At 39.5% G+C, this 21,515-nt stretch overlaps 1 protein-coding gene across 3 annotated transcripts in view; it reads right to left on the bottom strand.

Annotated features, from left to right (window-relative positions):
• Nucleotides 1-21,515, bottom strand: part of si:dkey-215k6.1 (transmembrane protein 132B) — a 225,574-nt gene that overhangs the window by 36,275 nt on the left and 167,784 nt on the right. For all 3 annotated transcript variants that reach the window (XM_054773837.1, XM_054773836.1, XM_054773835.1), the window contains one exon: nucleotides 9,799-9,942. In XM_054773837.1, coding sequence (XP_054629812.1) covers nucleotides 9,799-9,942 — 144 coding nt within the window. The remainder of the gene's footprint in view (nucleotides 1-9,798; nucleotides 9,943-21,515) is intronic.

The raw sequence follows: 21,515 nt of genomic DNA, 5'->3' as shown, positions 1-21,515 counted from the left end.
TACAGATGCACTATGGAAAGTGTCCTTACCGCCTCCATCACTGTTTGGTACGGTAACTGTACAACACGTGATAGGAAGGCACTCCAGCGGGTGATCAAGACCTCACAGAACATTGTTGGGGCAGCCCTCCCCTCACTGCAAGACATTTATAAAACTAGAGTCCTACGAAGAACACACAACCTCATCAAGGACAGCACACATCCACAACACTCATTATTCACACTCCTACCGTCAGGCAGACGCTACAGGAGTTTGAAGTCCAGGACCACAAGGCTGGCAAACAGCTTTTACCCACAGGCCATCAGGCTCCTCAACGAAGCACTCGCACACGCCGCACGCAACACACGCACACACTCATAGCACTTTATTTATTTATTTATTTGTATTATTTACTTGTATTAATGTCTCTTCTGTTGTTGTTGCTTAATTTATTGGTATTTATGTTTCTGTGTTTATGTTTCTTATGTTCTTATTCTTTCATTTGTTTTCTTTCTTTTCTTGGGAGAATGAACAGAATAAGATTTTCATTGCATGGTATAACTGCTGTTTTACTATGCACATGACAATAAAACTCTCTTGAATCTTGAATCTTGAATTATTCGGGTTTATGAAAATGTACAAATACGTCTTTGGTATTGAATGAGTTAAAGAAAAATAATAACAATTTTTCAAATTAGGTTGCAGAAAGAGTTATTATAAGAATAAGAATAAGAATAGTCAAAATAGTGAATAAAATCAAAATGACCAAAAGACAATTTACAAGAAGAAAGTTGAAATAGTTGGAAAATTAAAAAATAATAAAAATACAGCAGAAATGGAAAAAAGCAGCTGTCATTTTACAAGAATAATGTCAAAATATTAAGTTAAGAAAATATTAAGTTCAATATCAAGAAAAAAGTTGTATTGTAACGAGAAAAAGTAGCAATTTTATAAGAATAAAAATAATTTCATTTTAGCAGCATAAAGTTGAAATATTAAAGAGAAAAGATGTTACCTTTTTTAAGTCGGAATATTCTGAGAAACAAACAAAACTAAATAAAGTTGTCATTTTTGGAAAATTAGGTAGTCCAAAAAAGTTATAATATTATGGGAATAAAGTCAAAATATTCTGAGAATAAAATCAGAATTACCAGGAGAAAATTTACAAGAAGAAAATTTAAAAAGCTGCAAAAAAAATCCAGCAGAAATGTAAAAAACAGCTGTCATTTATGTATTCTAATAAGAAAAAAAATAACAAAAAAAATAATAATAATAATTTGGATGTCATGCCGATTACAAATCGCACTCTGGCATTAAAAATCCTTGCAATCACCTTTCCTCTCCTTCTCATCAATGTCGTCAAGGACTTCCTCATCCTGTCTTTGCTGCGCTCCCGTCCTCTTTTTGAGTGTCCCCTACCTGTCCCTCACCACCACTGATCTGCACGTACTGCTGTGTCAACAACACACACACACACACACACACACACACACACACACACACGAAGAAGACAGTTCACCCTGACGGAGAAGTGCAATAATAAACATGTTGTTGTTGTAAATCAAGGGTGTTTAAGGTGCCGTCCAGAAGCCATTTGCGCCCCACGGCTGTTTTCTGATTGGCCCACGGCACATTCTAAAAATGTGAACTAAAAAAAAAAAAACAACAGGAAAAAAAATAAAATAATTGCAATAATTTTACAAGAATAAAGCCAAAATATGAAGAGAGATGAGTAATCTAACGAGAAAAAGCTGTAATAATAATAACGCTGTAATATTATGAGAACCTCATTTTAGTAGCATAAAGTCAAAATATTATGAGAAAAAAGATGCATTCTAATGAGGAAAAAAAATTATGAGAATAAATTGGGAATATTGTGAGGAAAAATAATGTCATTTCGGTAGCATAGAATCAAAATATAAAAAAGATGTTTTTTTTAAAGTCTTAATACTATGAAAATCAAACAAAACAATGAATAAAGAGGAAAATTAGGTTGTGAAAAAAGCTAACATAATGCGAGAATAAATTCAAAATATGGGAATAAAGTCAGAATTACGAGACGAAAATTCACAAGAAGAAAGTTGAATTAAAAAAAACTGCTGTAATTTTATGAGAATAAAGTCAAAATATTAAGAGAAAATTGGTATTCTTACTGGAAAAAAGTTGCAATTTTATGAGAATACATTTGTAATATTATGAGGACAAAATAGTTTTTTTTCAAAAGTCGTAATATTATGTGCTTTGGGTGGCGGTCGAGGGCGGGCGCCTAGGCGACCTGGTCTTCGGCGGCCAAATCTGGATCTTGGGACGTGGAATGTCACCTCTCTGGCGGGGAAGGAGCCCGAACTTGTGAGAGAGGTTGAGACATTCCGACTAGATATGGTCGGACTCACCTCGACCCACAGTTTGTGTTCTGGATCCAAACTCCTCAAAAGGGGGTGGACCTTGTTCTACTCTGGAGTTGCTGAAGGGGAGAGGCGGCGAGCTGGTGTGGGCTTATTAATAGTGCTTCCGTGTTGGAGTCATCCCCGGTTAAAGTGAGGGTCATCTCCCTACGCCTTGGGGAAAGGCTCCTGACTGTCGTTTGTGCGCCGAATGGCAGTTCAGAGTACCCAGCCTTCTTGGAGTCCATCAGAAGGGTGCTGGAGAGCAACCCAACTGGTGACTCCGTCGTTTTGCTGGGAGACTTCAACGCCCATGTGGGCAATGACAGTGTGACCTGGAGGGGCGTGATTGGGAGGAACGGCCTCCCCGATCTGAACCCGTGCGGCGTAATGGTGTTGGACTTCTGTGCGAACCACAGTTTGCCCATCACAAACATCATGTTCCAACATAAGGATGTCCATAAGTGCACATGGCACCAGGACACCCTAGGCCGCAGGTCTATGATCGACTTTGTAGTCGTATCATCTTTAACAATTAAAAACTGTATTTAGAAGGTTGTAAACAGGTTTTCTATGTCTTAAATGTCTTCATTTCTCTTTTTATATCTACAATATTGGGTAATAGGAGTGTAAAGGTGACTATAGGGGTGGTATTTCACGTCTAGAGGGCTCTAATAATGTTAAAACTGTATTTAAAAGGTCGTAAACAGCTTTTCTATGTCTTAAATGTCTTATTTGCTCTTATTATGGCTACTATATTGAGTAATAGGAGTGCAAAGGTGACTATAGGGGTGTTATTTCATGTCTAAAGGGTTCAAATAATGTTATAAACTGTATTTAGGCGGTCATAAACAGGTTTTCTATGTTTTAAATGTCTTAATTTCTCTTATTATGTGTACTCTATTGCGTAATAGGAGAGTAACGGTGACCACAGGGGTGTTATTTTATGTCCAAAGGGCTCTAATCATGTTAAAAAGCATATTTAGAAGGCAGTTAACAGGTTTTCTAGGCTCTAACTACAAAAATATTCCATTTATAAATCAGGAATCCTACTCACAGTCGGATCTGGAACCAATTAGCTGTGATAAACGAGGGATGACTGTACACTATACTCTCCTTGCTACAATATTATATGAAAACACACAAACCCAAATCAAAATACGCACAAATGAAGGAGAACCTGCATGCCAACACTCATCAATGAGAAAGTTTTTCTCCTTCTGATACACACACAGACACCAACACGCCACTTTTTAGAAGCGCTGGATTGTTAAAAACATCTAAACTAACACACACACCACCCCACACACACATTTTCATGTCCTCCACGCATAAACAAAAGCACAAGCGACAATTTCCGCGTTCTGTGTTATTGATCACACTTAAACAGCAGCGGCGCGCTCGCCTTGTCGCAGGAAATTGGCTTCATATTGAAAGTGTCACAGCAAGGGTGCGTTTCATTTGCGCGCCCCGAGGACAAAGGCAGCGCCGCGCCGGAGGAATCAATCTTCCGCCGCGTGGCTATCTTTCAACACTTGATTCATTTACCCGCCCACGACTCCGGCTTTGTTGCCCCGCCCGTCACTCAGCGCGACGTCGGTCAGCTACAAAACCCTGACTTTTAATTCAGATTACAATTTAGCTGCTTTAGCTACCATCCACTGAGCTATGTTTGTTAATGAGGCTCCTTCATGTGTACGATGACAAATAAACTATCATACAACCACGAGTCAGACTCCAACACAACCATAAAATAAGACTTTTTCAGATTAGTGTAATGGTACATGCACAAGTGGTCCTCGGGTTACTACACTACCTAGTTATTACTCTCCTCTTCACAGGACCTGGAAGTGATGTGTACCATACTGAAGTATTAAAGAGTTTTGTGATTTCTGACCGTCTGTGAATGTGACAGGAATCTTGAGTTGCTGGAGGTGAGTTTGCTGATGTTGTTTTGGCGCGATTCGGCCAACAGTCGCCTGTTTTGTTGTCGTAGACGTTACGATACTACCACATATTCTTCTTAAATAATCTTTGTAAATTTTCTTTTTGTAATATGACCCTCCAACCAAATTTTTACCAAAATTTTCAGTTTTATTTTGTTTCGTTTCTCATAACATTACGACTTAAAAAAAACAGCATATTTTTTCTTTAATATTTAAACTCTATGCAACTGAAACGGCATTATCTTTCCTCATAATATTACTTTACTCTTGTAAAATTGAGACTTTTTTTCTCCTTAGAGTAAGACTTTTTTTCTCTCAATATTTTGATTTTATTCTTGTAATATTAAAGCTTTTTACGCAACCTAATTTTGCAAAAATTACAACTTTATTCCTCGTTTGGTTTGTTGTTCTAAATATTTGGACTTTTAACCAATAAGGTCAAGTCTCTGCTCCTAAAATGACTTTATTTTACCTCATCGACTTCATTGTCATAAAATTGCGATTTTTTTTCTCGTTACAATACCACTTTTTTCTCTTAATATTTTTACTTTACTCTTCTAATATTATACATTTTTCTGCAACCTAATTTTCCCAAAATTACAACTTTATTCATTGTTTTGTTTGTTTTTCATATCAAAACTTTTTTTTAAAAAAAGCTAAAAAATTTTACTTTTAACCAATAACGTCTTTTGTCTATGATATTTGTCTATGATATTGTCAGTTTATTGTCATAAAATAGTGACTTTTTTATCAAAGGTCATTGTTAAGTCTTACCTGTGAAATGTTATTCCCTGGGATTTGGTTTGCAGCACATGAATGACGCATCTTCATCCAATATGGCGCTGACGTACTGCTCTGTGCTCGATGCGGTGTCTACATACAGTACATACTGTATGTCTATGAGATGAGCTACCCCCCCCCAACATTAGCGATGTTTTGACAACCTGCCTCGTCCTGCACGGTGAAGCAAAGCATCTGCTCAAGTATATGATGCGTGTTGACCGTTATGGCGACAGTAATGTTGCTTGTGGACCGTAAAGGCTCACATCTGTGGACCCTCTACAGTTTGCATATCACAAGAACCGGTCCACGGATGATGCAGTCAACACTGCCATCCACACAGCCCTTTCTCACCTACAAGGCCAGGACACATATGTCAGAATGCTATTTATAGACTATAGCTCTGCTTTTAATACAGTCAGCCCCCACAAACTCACAAATAAGCTCCCCACACTTAGCCTGTCACCCTCCCTCTGTAACTGGGTGTTTAACTTTCTAACAGGCAGACCCCAGTCAGTCAGAGTCCACAATCGCACATCCAGCTCAAAAACTGTGAGCCCCCACAGGGGTGTGTGCTGAGTCCGCTCCTCTCCACGCTCTTCACCTACGAGCATCATTAAATTTGCGGATGACACTACAGTCATCGGCCTGATCACTGGTGGTGTTGAAACATCATACAGAAGAGAGGTGTCGGACCGCGTGACTTGGTATTATGATAACAATCTCCATCTCAATACAGATAAGACTAAAGAGATGATCATCGACCCAAGAACAAGGGAAAAGGAGCCGCATAAACCCCTGTTTATTGATGAGACTGAGGTTTTTTGGCACATACATCAGCGAGGACTTTTCCTGGTCTCACAATAGCCAACACATGATCAAGAAGTCCCAAAAGAGACTGTACTTCCTGAGAAGACTGAGGAAATTTGGCATGTCAACCAAAATCCTCAGTTGCTTCTACAGATGCACTATGGAAAGTGTCCTTACAGCCGCCATCACTGTTTGGTACGGTAACTGTACAACACGTGATAGGAGGGCACTCCAGCGGGTGATCAAGACCTCACAGAACATCGTTGGGGCAGCCCTCCCCTCATTGCAAGACATTTATAAAACTAGAGTCCTACGAAGAACACACAACCTCATCAAGGACAGCACACATCCACAACACTCATTATTCACACTCCTACCGTCAGGCAGACGCTACAGGAGTTTGAAGTCCAGGACCACAAGGCTGGCAAACAGCTTTTACCCACAGGCCATCAGGCTTCTCAACGAAGCACTCACACACGCCACACGTAACACACACACACACACACTCATAACACTGAACATCTTATTGTTGCGTTTAATTTATTGATACATATTTTTCTTCTGTTTTTATTCATTTTCTTGTGTTTTCTTTCTTTTTTTTGGGAGAATGAACAGAATAAGAATTTCATTGCGTAGTATAACTACCTGTTTTACTGTGCACATGACAATAAAACTCTTGAATCTTGAATATCGGCTTTCATTATCGGGAAAAAAATACCCAATACCGATACTACATTTTTATGCCAATATCCGGTCCCTACTGAATATGTCATATTTTCTCTTATTATGTCTACTATATTGAGTAATAGGAGTGCAAAGGTGACTATAGGTGTGTTATTGTATATCTAGATGGCTCTAATAATGTTAAAAAAACATATTCAGAAGGTTGTAAACAGGTTTTCAATGCGCTAACTATTCAATTTATAAATAATCATTCCTTACCACAGGAATCCAAAGCACAATAAACCTCTTGCATGGTTAAAGTCACCTGTTTGGGAGCACTTGACCTTGACCTTGGATTAGATGAAAGCAATGTGTTGTCATTGCTCAGTCAGTGAAAGTATTAATGAACCGTTACACCCCATCTTGCTCTAAGGATCATATAATAACTGAGCTTTCCCTCACTTTAGAAGCTGGTCGTCATGAGGTTACTTATCGTGAAGACATTATTCAATCACTCATTGAGACAGGAAGTGAGATAAAAGCAGCGTTATGGAGAAGTGTCATTATGTTGTGCAGCTTATAATGAAATACAGCGGGTTGGGGAATGGGGGGGTGACGTCTCGTCAAACGCTCTGCTGCTCAAAGTGAATTACAACAAGAAACTACGACATCCGACATGATCACCACCATGTTAGGAAGACGATCCTCCGTGATCAGTGTTGTCTCTTCAATGTTTACTGTCTAGATCTAAACCATGTAGAGCAGAGGACAGGGAGGATTTTGAAAAAAAAAGCTCATTTATTTATTCTCCAACAAAGCTCAACAATATCATCATATAACACCAAATACTCTTTAACATAGCGTACGTCTTGAAGATGAGTACGCTTCAAACATATGTTTTTGTAAACATCAATTTAACTTAACAAAACTAAATATCTATCCATCCGTCTACGTCCTTCCACTTATTTGAGGTCGGGTCGCAGGGGCAGCAGCATAAGCTGGGAAGCCCAGACTTCCCTCTCCCCGGCTACTTCATCCAGTTCCTCCCGGCGGATCCCGATGCATTCCCAGGCCATTTGAGAAACATAGTCTCTCCAAAGCGTCCTTCTCCGAGGCCTCCTACTGATCGGACGTGCCTTGAACACCTCGCCAGGTAGGTGCCCGGGAGGTATCCTAACCAGATACCCGAGCCACCTCATCTGGCTCCTCTCAGAGCGGAGGAACAGTGGTTCTCCTGGATGACAGTACTTCTCACCTTATCTCTAAGGGGGATCCCAGCCACCCTACAAAGAAAAATCATTACGGCCACTTGTACCAGCAATCTTGTCGTTTTGGTCACTACCCAAAGCTCATGACCATAGGTGAGGGTAGGAACGTAGATCAACGGGTAAATTGAGAGCTATGTCTTTCGGCTCAGCTCCCTCTTCACCACAACAGACCGATGCAGAGTCCGCATCACTGCAGACGCCGCACCAGTTTGTCTGTCAATCTCTTGTTCCATCTTTACCTCACTTGTGAACAAGACCCCAAGATGCTGAAACTCCTCCACTTGGGGCAGGATCTCAATGCCAAACCGGAGATGGCACTCCACCCTTTTCCGGGCAAGAACCATTGACTTGGACTTAGAGGTGCTGATTCTCATTCCAGCTGCTACACACTCAGCTGTCAACCGATCCAGTGAGAGTTGAAGATCCCAGCCCGATGAAGCCAGCAGGACCACATCTTCAGCGAAAACAGAGACCCAATCCTGCAGCCACTAAACCGGATCCCCTCAACGTCCCGGCTGTGCCTAGAAATTGTGTCCATAAAGGTAATGAACAGAATCGGTGACAAAGGGCAGCCCTGGTGGAGTCCAACCCTGCCTGGGAAGTCCGATTTATTGCCAGCAATGCGAACCAAACTGGACACCGGTCTTACAGGGAGCGAACCCCCTGAATTAGGCGGTCCAGTACCCAACACTCCCAGAGTACTCCCCACACGGTCGATTGCCTTCACATGTAGACTGTTTGGGCAAAGTGCCAACTAATGTTGGTCCACAGTTCCACGACCTTGACGAAAACCACACTGCTCCTCCTGAATCCGAGATTCAACTATCCAGAGGATCCTCCTCTCCAGAACCCCTTACCAGGAAGGCTGATGTACGTGTTTTAGCATTGAAGAGAGTTCAGGTTTTTGGAAACGATGAAGATAATTTAGCGGTCAAAGTACTGAACATGTTTTTTAAACATAAAAGACATTTTAGAACATTCAACGAAACTAACATACACATTTTTGTTAGCGATTAAAAAAACTATTGAACAAAAATAACCAACACTTTTCTTTCCATTGCAGACGGTTTACAGTCAAACCAACCTAACATAACATTGCTTTCCGGAAACATTAAAGACAACTTAGTCGTCAACGAGCCTAATATACTGTATGTGTGTTTGGAGACTATGTTAATTTAGTTGAGGCCGCACAGTGGCCGAGTGTTTAGCATGTTGGCCACACAGTCAAGAGACCGGGAAGACCTAGGTTTGAATCTCCGCTTGGGCATCTCTGTGTGGAGTTTGCATGTTCTCCCTGTGCGTGTGTGGGTTTTCTCCAGGTACTCCGGTTTCCTTCCACATTCCAAAAACATGCATGTTAGGTTAATTGCCGAATATGTGCCCTGTGTTTGACTGGCGACTAGCCCAAAGTCAGCTGGGATAGGCTCCAGCATACCCTTGCCCTCCTGAGGATAAGCGGCCTAGAAAATGGATGGATGGAGAATTATCTAAAAGTTGTACAAAAGTACCAACAACTTTGACGTCGACAATCCTAATGTATGTGTTTTGTTTTTGTAAACGATGATGTTAATTTAGTCGTCAAAGTGCCTAATATATTTTTTAAACATCAAAGACATTTAAGAGAATTCAACAAAACTAACATACATGTTTTTGTTACCAACCAAAACAACTATTCAAAAAACACAACTGACACTTTTTTCACACTGAAGACGGTTTACAGTCAAACGTCGGTTAATTTAGTCTTCAAATAATCTAAAAAGCGTCTTCAACAAAACTGAAATTTTAGAGCATTCAGCGGAACGTGTTATTTTTAGTGGTGAAAACAACTATTCAACAAAAATTAAGGAAAAAAAAACCGTTTTATTTTGCATTGAAGACAGTTCAACAAGAAACCTAAAGCACGTTTTCACAAACATCAAAGGCAACAATCCTAACGTACGTAACGTAGCCTACGTGTTAACGACTCACCTTGAGCACGTCCACGTCGGTGGAGCTACACGTCACCGAGTCGTCCACCCCCCTCACCTGTCCGTCTGTCTCCACGGTGACCACTTTCACGGGCAGCACCACCCTCCGACCCGTCAGGATGGCCGTGTTCACCACCTCCGTGTCCTAGCAAAAAACACATTCAAAATGTCATACACACGTTTCAGTCATGGGCCGTTGGCGAACAAAACTGCTCTTTAAAACAAACTCTTTCAAGTGAACGAGCTGTGGTGTTTTTCCTTGTGTTTTTTTCTGTAAAGCCGTACGTGATTGGTCAAAAGGTGTGGCGCCGTGTGTGTCAACACAACTTGCATTTCATTGTGTAATGCGTTGTTTCACTGCAAATGGAAATGTAAAAATAATACACAATCAGATTGGATCTTTTTGTCTAATTGATATGGTCGTTGTTTTTGTATTGTAGAATCACTTTTGGTTACATTTCATGTGCTGTGGTCGGACATTCTCCTGCAGGATTCTTTGATAGACAGCAGAATTCATGGTTCCATTTATGACAGCAAGTCTTCCAGGTCCTGAAGTAGCAAAACAGCCCCAGACCATCACACTACCACCATCATATTTGACTGTTGGTATGATGTTCTTTTTCTGAAATGTGGCGTACTTTTATGGCAGATGTAATGGGACACACACCTTCCAAAAAGTTCAACTTTTGTCTTGTCAGACCACAGAGTATTTTCCCAAAGTTCTTGGGGATCATCAAGATGTTTTCTGGCAAAATTGAAACAAACCTTAATGTTCTTTTTCTTGAGCAGTAATTTTTGTCTTGGAACTCTGCCATGCAGTCCGTTTTTGCCCAGTGTCTTTCTTATGGTGGAGTCATGAACACTGACCTTAACTGAGGCAAGTCAGGTCTGCAGACTCTAGGATGAGTCGTTGCTGCGCTCTTCGGGTCATTTTGGTTGGCCGGCCAGTCCTGGGAAGGTTCACCACTTTTCCATGTTTTGGCCATTTGTGGATAATGGCTCTCAATGGTTTGCCGGAGTCCCAAAGCTTTAGAAATGGCTTTAGAACCGTTTACAGACTGATAGAGCTCAATTAATCTCAGTTATGTTATGTTTTAACAGGGGGAAATCACTTTTTCACACGGGGTTATGTAGGTTGGGATTTTTTTCTCTCTTAATAATAAAAAAGTTTTATTTTAAAAATGCATTTTGTGTTCAGTTGTGTTGTCATTGACTAATGTTTAAATTTGTTTGTTTTTTTAATTGTGACAAACATGCAAAAAAAATAAGGAATCAGGAAGGGGGCAAATACTTTTTCAAACCACTGCATATTAAAAATATTATATTCATATATTAAATATTCTTAATATCGTAAATGTTGTTAAAACATATAAAATGAATATTGACTAATATTCATATGCACAAGTTAACCATGTGCCACCAATAAACCCATACTCTTCCGTGGCGTATTGTTGTATGCGTGTGTCACATTAGGACTTGAAAATAAAGAAAATAAAAAAATAAAGAACAAATAATTCCGTACAATTCCTACTGACATGAGTTCTCATGAGTTCCCAGGAGAAGGTGCTATATTTCAGATTTTGAGACATAGTCGCTAGCGTTACGCAAACAACTACCTATACTGTATACTACATCTACAGTATGTATATATACTATATCCATTACATTCCTCTGCTTTGTGCTGTTGCATATTGTTAAGGATGCAAAGTGCAGACGTGAATAAAGCACGAGGGAGGGCAAAAAAGTTGCAAATACATCATAAATCTGAGGATTATTGTAATCAGGATGCTGGAGTGTGATTAGACGCTTCCAAGCCAGTCAATCTTGATTAGATGGCGTTACGCTTCCAAAGGGGGCATTTATCCCCCACCAACACACGGCGGTGATTACGGGTTATTGTAGCAGGCCCTCTTGTTTGGCGACGGCAGGTTTGCAAACGTTATTAGACCCAACAGGCCGATAGAGAAATAATCATACAAATACAAATACACGACGCTGCTGCTAACAAACTGCTTCTATTGCTATATTTATGCTGCTACAAGATGGGCATGACAGAAAATAATTGAGAACCACTGTTTCTGTGTCTTTTAGAATGAGCTGGAGTTGGTACTTTCTTAAAGGGACGGGACTCATTTGGGCGCTTCATGGTGTCAGAATGAAGGAATCGTCCCTCTTACATCATGTCATTTTGCAACATTTCATGTTATGACATTTCATGTTAAAACACTTCATGTTACAGTGTTTCATGGTGCAACATTGCATGTTACGGCATTTCATGTTGCAACATATTGTGTTGCAACATTTCATGTTACGCATTTCATCTTACAGTGTTTCCTGTTTCAACGCTTTGTGTTGCGACCTATCGTGCAACAACATTTTATGTTGCGGTGTTTCATGTTATAGCATTTCACATTGCAACATTTCATGTTATGACACTGTGACGTTATGGCATTTCATGTTACAGTGTTTCGTGTTGTAACATTCCATGTTACAGCATTTCATGTTGCAACGTTTCGTGTTGTGACCTTTCATGTTACAGCATTTTGTGTTACGGCATTTTAAGTCAAAGCGTTTCATGTTGCAACGTTTTGTTTCGCAGTGTTTCATGTTACGATGTTTCATGTTACAATGTTTTATGTTACAATGATTCATGTTGCAATGTTTTGTTGTGACCTTTCGCGTTACATTTCATGTCGCAGTGGTTGTCAGGGGATCAAACACAAATTAAGGAACTGTCTGTCTTACATCATGTCATTTTGCAACATTTCATGTTATGACATTTCATGTTACAGCACTTCATGTTACAGTGTTTCATGGTGCAACATTGCATCTTACAGCATTTCATGTTGCAATATTTTGTGTTGCAACGTTATGCATTGCAAAGTTTCATGTTATAAAGTCTGAGGTTACAGAATTGCACGTTAGAGTATTTCATATTGCAACATTACATGTTACAATGTTTTGTGTTGCAACATTTCCGGCGTTTCATGCATTTCATGTTGCAAAGTTTTGTGTTTCAGCGTTTCATGTTACGATGTTACTGCATTTCATGCTGAAAGGTTTTGTTTTGCGAGCTTTCGTGTCACATTTCATGTTATGACGTTTCCTGTCACAGCATTTCATGTTACGGCATTTCATGTTGCAACATTTCGTGTTGCAACGTTTCATGTTACAGCATTTTGTGTTACGGCATTTTAAGTCAAAGCGTTTCATGTTGTGACGTTTTTGTTTCGCAGCGTTTCATGTTACAATGTTTCATGTTGCAATGTTTTGTTGTGACCTTTCGCGTTACATTTCATGTCGCAGTGGTTGTCAGGGGCTCAAACACAAATAAAGGAATTGTCTGTCTTACATCATGTCATTTTGCAACATTTCATGTTATGACATTTCATGTTACAACACTTCATGTTACAGTGTTTCATGGTGCAACATTGCATCTTACAGCATTTCATGTTGCAATATTTTGTGTTGCAACGTTATGCATTGCAAAGTTTCATGTTATAAAGTCTCAAGTTACAGAATTTTGCATTAACGTTGCAACATTTCATGTTACAATGTTTTGTGTGGCAACATTTCCAGCGTTTCATGTTACAATGTTTTGTGTTACAACAGTTTATGTTTCATGCATTTCATGTTGCAAAGTTTGGTGTCGCAGCGTTTCATGTTACGATATGTCATGTTACTGCATTTCATGTTGAAAGGTTTTGTTATGCGAGCTTTCATGTCACATTTCATGTTATGACGTTTCCTGTCACAGCATTTCATGTTACAGCATTTCATATTGCAACGTTTCGTGTTGCGACGTTTCATGTTACAGCATTTTGTGTTACGGCATTTTATGTTTCATGCATTTCATGTTGCAAAGTTTGGTGTCGCAGCGTTTCATGTTACGATATTTCGTGTTACTGCATTTCATGTTGAAAGGTTTTGTTTTGCGAGCTTTCATGTCACATTTCATGTTATGACGTTTCCTGTCACAGCATTTCATGTTGCAACGTTTCGTGTTGCAACGTTTCATGTTGCGACACGAAACGTTATTGTGACCTTTGGCGTTACATTTCATGTCGCAGTGGTTGTCAGGGGACCAAATACAAATGAAGGAATTGTTACAATTAGCCTCACATCAAATATCACGGCATGGTCATATTTGACATAAGACGTATTTTACCGCTGTATCTATAAATATATCCAAGAAGCAGGTGTTGGGAGGTGAGAGGGGGGTGAGGGTAAGAGGGGAGGACACGTGGGAATAAACAGGATTAAAAGCATGACAAAGACAATAAAAAAAAGCACACAGCGATGAAAGGAGATATCAAGGAAAAGACTCTGCCTGCAGGCTGAAGAGGAGGAGGTGTTTACTTGTCTGGAAGATGTGTTTGCATGGAAGCCATACTTGGTGTGTGTGTGTGTGTGTGTGTGTGTGTGTGTGTGTGTGTGTGTGTGTGTCGGGGCGGTGATGTGTCGACATCCACAGATAACATCACATTCGCATTGTCGCTATCTTGACTGCAGGCTCAAGCGCAAGACAACAAACAAAAGTGGGCCGCGATGTCACCGAGTGTCCATAAAAGTGTTCTTTCGAAGGCACGCTGATGAAAAATGTAAAAAACCCACTGATGACGAGATTAAGCACACGCACACACGGTTGGACAAGCTGAAAGTGGACAGCACTGCATTGTTACTAGTACTGGATTATTAGGACATGTGACATATTCCAAAATGAGGAGTTCTTTTTCCCTTCACTTTTTTCTGGGATATTTTTGTCCAATTGTGACAGCAGAGGACACAGATTTTAGTTCTCCCACAGCAAACGTGCCTTTTATGGACCTTATGGGCTTTGAAAACTGGGAACAGACAAGGGTCTTCCTAAAAGCACACAACTGTCCAACATATCTTGCTAACATAAAGAATAAGGACTCTAGTTTAGTGGAGTTTTCAAAATAAAAGCTCAGGCATACTCTCTTCCTCAGTTTTTTTCTTCAGTGATATAGACAGTCCTGGTGTTACAGTATTTCATGATACAACATTTCATGTTACAACATTTGTGTTGCAACGTTTCATGTTACAGCATTTCATGTAACAGTGTTTCATGTTGCAAAGTTTTATGTTGCATAATTTCATCCATCCATCCATCCATTTTCCTCCACTCCGGGACCGGGTCGCAGGGGCAGCAGTCTCAGTAGGGAAGCCCAGACTTCCTGGTCCCCGACCACCTCCTCCAGCTCCACCGGGAGGACACCAAGGTCTTCCCTGGCCAACTGTGAGACGTAATCCCTCCAGCATGTCCTAGGTCTGCCCCGGGGCCTTCTCCCGGCCGGTCATGCCTGGAACACCTCACCAGGGAGGCATCCAGGAGGCATCCGGACTGGACGCCCGAGCCACCGCAACTGGCTCCTCTGCATGTGAATGAGCAGCGGCTCTACTCTGAGCCCCTCCCTGATGACTGAGCGCCTCACCCTATCTCTTAGGGTGAGTCCAGCTGCCCTACAGAAGAAACTCATTTCAGCCGCTTGTGTCCGCAATCTCGTTCTTTCAGTCACAACCCAGAGCTCATGACCATAGGTGAGTGTGGGAACATGCTGTAGATGCATCGGTAAATTGGGAGCTTTGCCTTCCAGCTCAGCAACTGCTCCCCACGACGATCCGCTACCTTACTGCAGACACTGAGCCAATCCGCCTATCGACCTCACGCTCCAACCTTCCCTCACTCGTGAACAAGACACAGCGATACTTCAACTCCTTCACCAGGGGCAGGACCACATTCCCAACCCGGAGGGTGCAATCCACCCTTTTCCGACTGAGAACCATGGGCTCGGATTTGGAGGTGCTGAGTCTCATCCCAGAAGCTTCACACTCAAACTTTCATGCTACAGCATTTCATGTTGTAACATTTACTGTTATAATGTTTCATGTTACAGCACTGCATCTTACAGTGTTTCATTTACTGTTACAGTGTTTCATTTACTGTTATAATGTTTCATGTTACAGCACTGCATCTTACAGTGTTTCATGGTGCAACATTTCATCTTACAGCATTTCCTGTTGCAACGTCTTGCATTGCAACAATTCACGTTATGACATTTCATGTTCCAAAACTTTATGTTACAGTGTTTCATGGTGCAAAATTTCATGTTACAACATTTTATGTTGCAACGTTTCCAACATTTCATGTTACAGTCTTTTGTTTTACGGCATTTTATGTTACAGCATTTCATGTGGCAAAGTTTCATGTTAAAACATTTCATGTTACAGCATACCGTGTAACACTTAATGTCAGTGTTTCATTTTGCAACATTGCATGTTACTGCATTTCATGTTGCAATATTTTGTGTTGCAACCTTTTGTGTTGCAACGTTTTGCATTGCAACGTTTCATGTTATAAAGTCTCAAGTTACAGAATTTCACGTTACAGCATTTCACGTTGCAACATTTCATGGTACAATGTTTTGTGTTGCAACGTTTCCGGCGTTTCATGTTACAGTGTTTTGTGTTACAACAGTTTATGTTTCATGCATTTCATGTTACAAAGTTTGTGTTGCAGCATTTCATGTTACGACGTTTCATGTTACTGCATTTCATGTTGAAAGGTTTTGTTTTGCGAGCTTTCGTGTCACATTTCATGTTTTGACGTTATCTGTCACAGCATTTCATCTTACAGCATTTCATGTTGCAATTTCTTGCATTGCAACAATTCACGTTATGACATTTCATGTTACGTCACTTCATGTTACAGCACTTCATGTTAGTGTTTCATGTTGCAACATTTCACTTTGCAATATTTGCAACTCGCAATGTTTCCAATGTTTCATGTTACAACATTTCATGTTACAGCACTTCATGTGACAGTGTTTCATGTTTCATCTAACAGAATGTCCTGTTCACACCGGTGAACATCCAGGGAGCGGACATAGAGTTGGTAGACAGCTACAAATTCCTGGGTGTTCACCTTAACAACAAACTGGACTGGTCCGTCAACACCCACGCCCTCTACAAGAAGGGCCAGAGTCGCCTCCACCTGCTGAGGAGACTGAGGTCCTTTGGTGTGTGCAGGACTCTTTTACGGACCTTTTATGACTCTGTGGTGGCCTCAGCCATCTTCTATGCTGTGGGCTGCTGGAGAGGGGGCAGCACGGACAGGGACAGCAGCAGGATCAATAGGCTGATCAGGAGAGCGAGCTCTGTCCTGGACGGTCCTCTGGACTCCGTGGAGGAAGTGGGGGAGAGAAGGATGTTGGCTAAGCTGACATCCATCATGGACAACACCTCTCACCCGCTACATGACACTGTGGGTTCCCTTAGCAGCTCCTTCAGCAGCAGACTGTTACATCCACGGTGTAAGAAGGAGAGGTTCCGCAGGTCCTTCATACCGACCGCTATCAGGCTCTACAACACCTGCACCACCTGAACCATGTTGTAGTCACGATGCTTTACTTTACTTTACTTTACTGTTCTCTTTACTTGTCTTGCTTGCTTGCTGCTGTAACAAGTAAATTTCCCCGCTGTGGGATCAATAAAGTACATACAATACAATACAATACAATAAAGTGTTTCACGCTGTAATGTTTCATGTTGCATAGTTTTATCTTACAGCATTTCATCTTATATCATGTCATTTTGCAACATTTTGTGGTGCAACATTTCCTGTTATAACGTTTTATGTTACAACACTTCATTTTACATTTTTGGTGCAACATTGCATTTTACAGCATTTCATGTTGCAATATTTTGTGTTGCAACATTTTGTGTTGTGACGTTTCTGACTTTTCATGTTACAGCATTTTGTGTTACGGCATTTTAAGTTAAAGCATTTCATGTTGCAACATTTTTTTAGCAGCATTTCGTGTTACAGCGTTTCATGTTAGAATTTCATGTTGCAGTGGTTCATATTATGACGTTTTGTGTTGCAACATTGGATGTTACGGTGTGTCATGATACAACGCTTCATGTTACAGTGTTTGCTGCAGTGTTTTGTGTAGATATGTTTCGTTTTACAACGTGTCATGTTATGACGTTTCGTACGTTTTGTGTTGCGACGTTTCATGTCACCACATTTCGTGTTACAACATTTCATTTTACTGCTATTCATGTTGCAACATTTTGTGTTGCGATGTTTCGTGTTATGACGTTTCATGTTACAGCATTTCATGTTGAAATTTCATGTTGCACTGGTTCTAATTATGACGTTTTGTGTTGCAACGTTGGATGTTACGGTGTGTCATGTTACGACGCTTCATGTTACAGTGTTTGCTGCAGTGTTTGGTGTAGATATGTTTAGTTTTACAACGTGTCATGTTATGACGTTTCGTACCTTTTGTGTTGCGACGTTTCATGTTTCCACATTTCGTGTTACAACATTTCATTTTACGGCGTTTCATGTTGCAACGTTTTGTGTTGCAATGTTGTATGCTACAATGTTTCGTGCTACGGCGTTTCATCTTGCGTGACTTTGGTGTTCATTTAGGTATAATGGTGCATATTTCTAATAGTATGTCCAAAAAAATCAATTCAAGTAAATGAAATACAATAAAATGTAAAAGAAAAACTCTCCCTTGTTTTCAAGGACTTTTGAAGTGTACCAATATAAGTGTACAGTGTACGCTATATCGTCTCAATGTCAGGCTATCTTTGGATAAAACGTCCTATTGACTGATTCATTTGCTTGTAAGTTGTAAGGATCCATTTAACACCACTTTATTGACTAAACAACTAATTAGGTCACCGGCTAATTAGGAAAAAGATTTTTTGGTTTGCCTTTTTAAACCAGGAAGTGAACATAGATCGTCGACTAAGTGACAGAGGCATCACTCCAGGCCTGATTTGTGTGCCATTTTGTGGCTGTAATGGCGTAACCATTGATGCATTTTGTCTGTGTGGCTGTATTTCTCTTTAACACGTGTCAATAATGCATTATTAATCACTTATGTCTTTCATTTTCAGATAATAAAGATAGTGTATGCGGCACAAGATTATGAAGAAGACAGAAAGTGGGTCATAAAAGTCAGCTATTAAATGCTGTTTTGTCATTTAACTGCGAGGCATTTTTTAATGGTCCCTTTTTTATTCATTTGCATGATTTACTGTCAATCTGACGCACTTCCTCCTCTCCTATCTGCTGCTGAACGGAAATAAGTTTGTTGTTATTGCCATAAAAGAAAATAAGCAAAGAAAAAAAGTGCATGGATGTGCATTCGGCCACGCATGCTGATGTGTGATGTGCACATGGAGCCGCGTGCGCGTCTGGCAACTCATGCGTGTTAGCATGCTGTTTATTGCACGACACGCCCTTAATGAGCCTGTGTGCGGAAACCAGCTTGTTAAAGGGCCGCGTTTTTTTCACGAGTGGAAAATGTTTAGGGTCACTTGAAGTGTGAAACTGATTCATGCACGTGCACCCCCAGAGGACACAATATTAAGTGACTGCCCTTCCAAAATTGGGTCGCACTATATAGTGTACCTAATGAAATGGCCTATAAGTGTATTACGTGACATGACATTTTATGTATTTTATGTCATATTTCTTTCACAGCGTGTGTGTGTGTGTGTGTGTGTGTGTCTGTGTGTCAGGGCGCAGCTGTGGAATGAAAATTGGTTAAAGGCACTTTAGTCACGATTTATACGGCACCCATTAAACACATCACGAGTGTATTGCAGCCGATATGCATTAGTATGCACGTGTGTGTGTGTGTGTGTGTGCGTGTGTGCCGTGGGTGACTGTTTTAGATTTAAGTGCACTAATGTGTCGCACATCCTGGTGGAGGCCACACTATATCCCCGCCCACTACACTACCAAATATTTGGAAGCTAGTAATTCTATTTAAAAAATGGAGTGTTGGATTGAAATGCTCCTGAGGTCATTCGCAATTTAACCAACATTTTCAGGGAAAACACGCCTGTGAAGTCACGGCATAATAGCCCGTCACGCCTGACAACACAGGAACCTCATGAGACATCGGTTCAACGAGCTCTGGCGTGTGCGAGCCTGCATTTTCTTTGCTTGTTTTGTTGTTGTTTTCCAGCAACACTCATTCCAAAAGTAAGCGGGCGTCTCAGCTTCACAGCAGTCAGACTGAAGCAGTATGGAATGGAATGATACTGTAATTGTTAGTGCACTTCAGTAAGTGTGCAGTGGATTCACCATTCAGGATTTTTGGTCAAAATCGTTTTTTTATTTTTATTTTATATGTATTTGGTGTAATATATTGTATTATATTATATGTATTTATTTATAATATACATTTTTTAAATAATTTGTTTTACTTTAAATTATTTTAATTAATTATATTAATAAGTTTCTAATAATTTACAAATAAATATATGTGATAATACAGGTACGATAAATGTACAGTATAGGTGTACCGCTGTACAAAAAAAAAATGTTTACAGGTCTTTGTCTTTATGATAATTATTTGTAAAATGTATTAATTTTTATTTGTATTTATTTAAGTATATTATATTTACATTAACTTACTATTTATTTTTTTTCTTGTATGTATTTTTTATTAATTTATTTTTTAGGAAAAATGTACAGCATAGGTGAACCACCATAAAAAAAAGCCCACAATTTTCACTGATAATGATTTTTTAAATATTTTATTTATTTATTTATTTATAGTACCTATACTTATTTATACTATTTATTTTTAAAGTTTATTATTTAACTTTAATTTATTAATTTTAATAATTTACAAATGTGCGCCAATACGTGTCCTAAAAAGTGCTAATACAGGTGAAATGTACAGCATAGGTGTACCACTGTAAAAAAATAAATAAATAAAAAATCCAATTTTTACAGGTTTATGTCTTTATGCTTCATTGATAATGATTTTTTAAATTTATATATTTTTATTTTTATTATTTTTAGTTATTCATGTGGATAATGTTATTCATGTAGACTAAATTTATATATTAATTATATTAATTTTTAAATTTATTTTTAATTATTAATTAAATAATAATTAAATTATTAATTTAATTATTAATTAAATTACTTTTTTTCATAGTTTGGTAAAAATAAACAAATATCTGATAATACAATAACATGTACAGCATAAATGTTCCACTGTTAAAAAGGGCCACCATTTTTACATGTATATGTCTTCATGCATCACTGTTTTTTTTCCTCAAGCGCTGAGATTTTGCACTTTTGTTCAGCAGCCCTTGAACGCACCATAGTTACTTACACTGGTGTGAATAAGTGTTTGCCCCCTTCCTGATTTCTTATTTTTTCGCATGTTTATCACATGTAAATGTTTCAGATCATCAAGCAAATTTAAATATTAATCAATGACAACACAACTGAACACAAAATTCAGTTTTTAATTTTTTTTTTTATTATTGAGGGGAAAAAAAAATCCAAACCTACATGGCCCTGTGTGGAAAAGTATTTTCCCACTGTATGTAGCTTGAGTTCTGCATGGCCACACAAATAAAGTTTTTGCTCAAGTGGAAATAAACTTGACTTGAGTGCTTATTGGGATTCAGCAGAAGCGCCGCCGCCACCGCTCGAGTCAATAGTGTTTACTGAAGGAATTACAAAGTGTCCTTCTCGCGTGTAAACACCGGTGGCATCATCAGCACCACACTGCGTCCAAATGTGTTTACCAGAAGAATGTGTTTGTTTGTCGCAATGAGAGAATGAGAAGCATTGCCAAACACCGCGGGAATCGCTGAATAACTCACGATGCAATTTTATGGGCGTATTTCACCAATATTTTGTGA

The sequence above is a fragment of the Dunckerocampus dactyliophorus genome, chromosome 4 (genome assembly GCF_027744805.1).
Source record: "Dunckerocampus dactyliophorus isolate RoL2022-P2 chromosome 4, RoL_Ddac_1.1, whole genome shotgun sequence".
Taxonomy (NCBI): domain Eukaryota; kingdom Metazoa; phylum Chordata; class Actinopteri; order Syngnathiformes; family Syngnathidae; genus Dunckerocampus; species Dunckerocampus dactyliophorus.
Note: the sequence above shows the minus strand (reverse complement) of the source record. Positions and strands in the feature narration are given on the sequence as shown.